The 2,152-nt window shown below is 36.9% G+C and overlaps 1 protein-coding gene across 1 annotated transcript; it reads right to left on the reverse strand.

Moving 5' to 3' along the window:
- Positions 1–472: 472 nt before the first annotated feature.
- On the reverse strand, positions 473–1,872 carry LOC140890216 (uncharacterized). Its single transcript, XM_073297975.1, has 3 exons — positions 1,387–1,872; positions 875–1,156; positions 473–775 (listed from the first exon to the last, which is right to left on the reverse strand). The coding sequence occupies exons 1-3, from the start codon at positions 1,870–1,872 to the stop codon at positions 473–475; spliced, it is 1,071 nt and encodes a 356-aa protein (XP_073154076.1).
- Between the last annotated feature and the right edge of the window lie 280 nt (positions 1,873–2,152).

A 2,152-nucleotide genomic window follows, 5' to 3' on the forward strand; every position in this document is an offset into this window, starting at 1 on the left:
GCTTTTACTGGGATTATCATTCTCATCAGTTTATCCGGTTGTTGCTTTGTTTTGTATGTGTACTTGGCAACAGGTGGGGCAGGATCGAGTCAGCGAAAACCTGGTTAACAGCAAGAGGGAGAGTTAGTAGTGGTACTCGTTTTAGAAGTCGAATCAACATGTTTATCTAGTTTAAGATTGAAGCATGTTAGAACTCAAACTTGTTATGTTTGTTATTCGAATTTGTTGTATTCGGATTGTAATCTAGAATCGAAGCATGTGGTGTTGCATCGATTTAGATTCTTGTTTCTCTTAGGCTTGATGAAAGCATGTTTGATTTTGTGTATTCTCTATACCCTGTGTTAATGGTTGTATTCGAATGCATGTCGGAAGCAAGCGCAGAATCTTTGTTTTTCAGCCTGAGCTTTTAAACTTGGGTTCTGGGTTGATTTATTATTGTTTAATCCAAGATTAGTTGTTTAGAACCGAGGTCTTACATTATCTGCACGCGTATGTGATCCACCATACCAACAATAGGCAGATGAAGAGCTGACCTAACCCAACTATTCCAACACTCGGCAATATTATTATTTATAACACCCCATCTGTTACCAACAAACAACGCATTCGCCCAACTCTGTGGATCAGAATTTAGAATAAACCCTCTAGCAAGTGGCATTGACTCGAATATACTGTTTATATGTTGTTCAGATTCTTGAAAGGACGGAGCATACGCAACTTTCTTGAATACCGAAGACCAATGTTTTTTGTTATGTTTGGGATAACTTCTCAACACCTAAAATGAAGAAAAACAATTTACATTCAGCTTAAAATAATAAAATAGTATGAAAATTTTACAGTACAATTGGTCAAGGATACGTGATTTAGAATTTACCTGTTTCACAAAATTATCCACTAAATGTCTCAAACAATAAGCATGGCCACTCCCAGGAAATAGTAGATTTACTGCCTTGATAATACTAGGATGTCTGTCTGAAAAAAATGTGAACTCGTCGAATGGAATGCATTGATGGGAAAGGAGCACACTTCTCAAATGATAACAAAACCAATCATAGTTCACATCATTCTCAGCATCTACTACGACATAGGCAATTGTGAAAAGATCATCGTTTGCATCTTTTGACACAGCAACTAAGATACATCCTTTATACTTATTCTTTATATGAGTACCATCCAAAAAAATCAATGGCCTACAACCACTAACAAAACCAACAACACATGCATGAAAACAAATGAACAACCTTCTGAATTTTTTGGTCAAAGGATCAATCTGACACTCAACAATACTACCGGGATTAGTCTTTTTATCATCACTACAGTATCATCGTAATCTATCATAGCATCCTTCATCTATGCCATGAATATCATGCATCGCCAACTCTTTACCCTTCCAAACTTTGCGATTTCTAACTCTACCCCAAATTCTCTTTGCAAGTCCTGCTGCATTGTACAAGGACGATAAGAGGGCTCTCCTCTCAATTTTTCTTTCACAACATTCTCTATCCAATACGCATCAGCTCTAGGATGCCCTCTACTACGTAGATTGTTCTCACCACAACTATGCTTCAACATACATTTTCTGATACCAAAAATATTGTCTGATTTATGTTTCGAAGCATAAATTCTCCATTCACAGCTCTTCTCAGTACAAATAACAATAACCTTCTTACTGTCATTTTTAACATACACAAATGAACGTCTGGTAGCAACAGAATAGTTTTTCAAACATTTCCTAAATTCAGCAGCACCCTCGAATGTTTGTCCTACACCACGAATGCAATTAACCCAGGCATCTATGGTATTGGAGCAAGGGGCCTTTTCAACCTCGTTATCACTCCTCGACTGCGTGTCTTTCTCATCAACCCTTACCATTTTAATATACAATTAATAATATGAAAAAGAACAACAACTACAAGAACACATATAAAATATCTGCCAGATTTGTATTTGTTTCAAATAAATAACGAATTGATAATGTGTAAGAACCAATATACAATTAGGAATGGCAACGGGGCGGGTCTGGGGCGGGTTTGGCTAAACCCAAGACCCGCCCCGCGAACCCGGCAGGTCCAATCCGGGTTAGACCCGTTGGATCCGCCATAAATTAAATAATTTTAAATTTATTAAAATAAAAAAATAAAAAAGTTTAAAA

Source organism: Henckelia pumila, chromosome 3 (assembly GCF_033568475.1).
Source record: "Henckelia pumila isolate YLH828 chromosome 3, ASM3356847v2, whole genome shotgun sequence".
NCBI lineage: Eukaryota > Viridiplantae > Streptophyta > Magnoliopsida > Lamiales > Gesneriaceae > Henckelia > Henckelia pumila.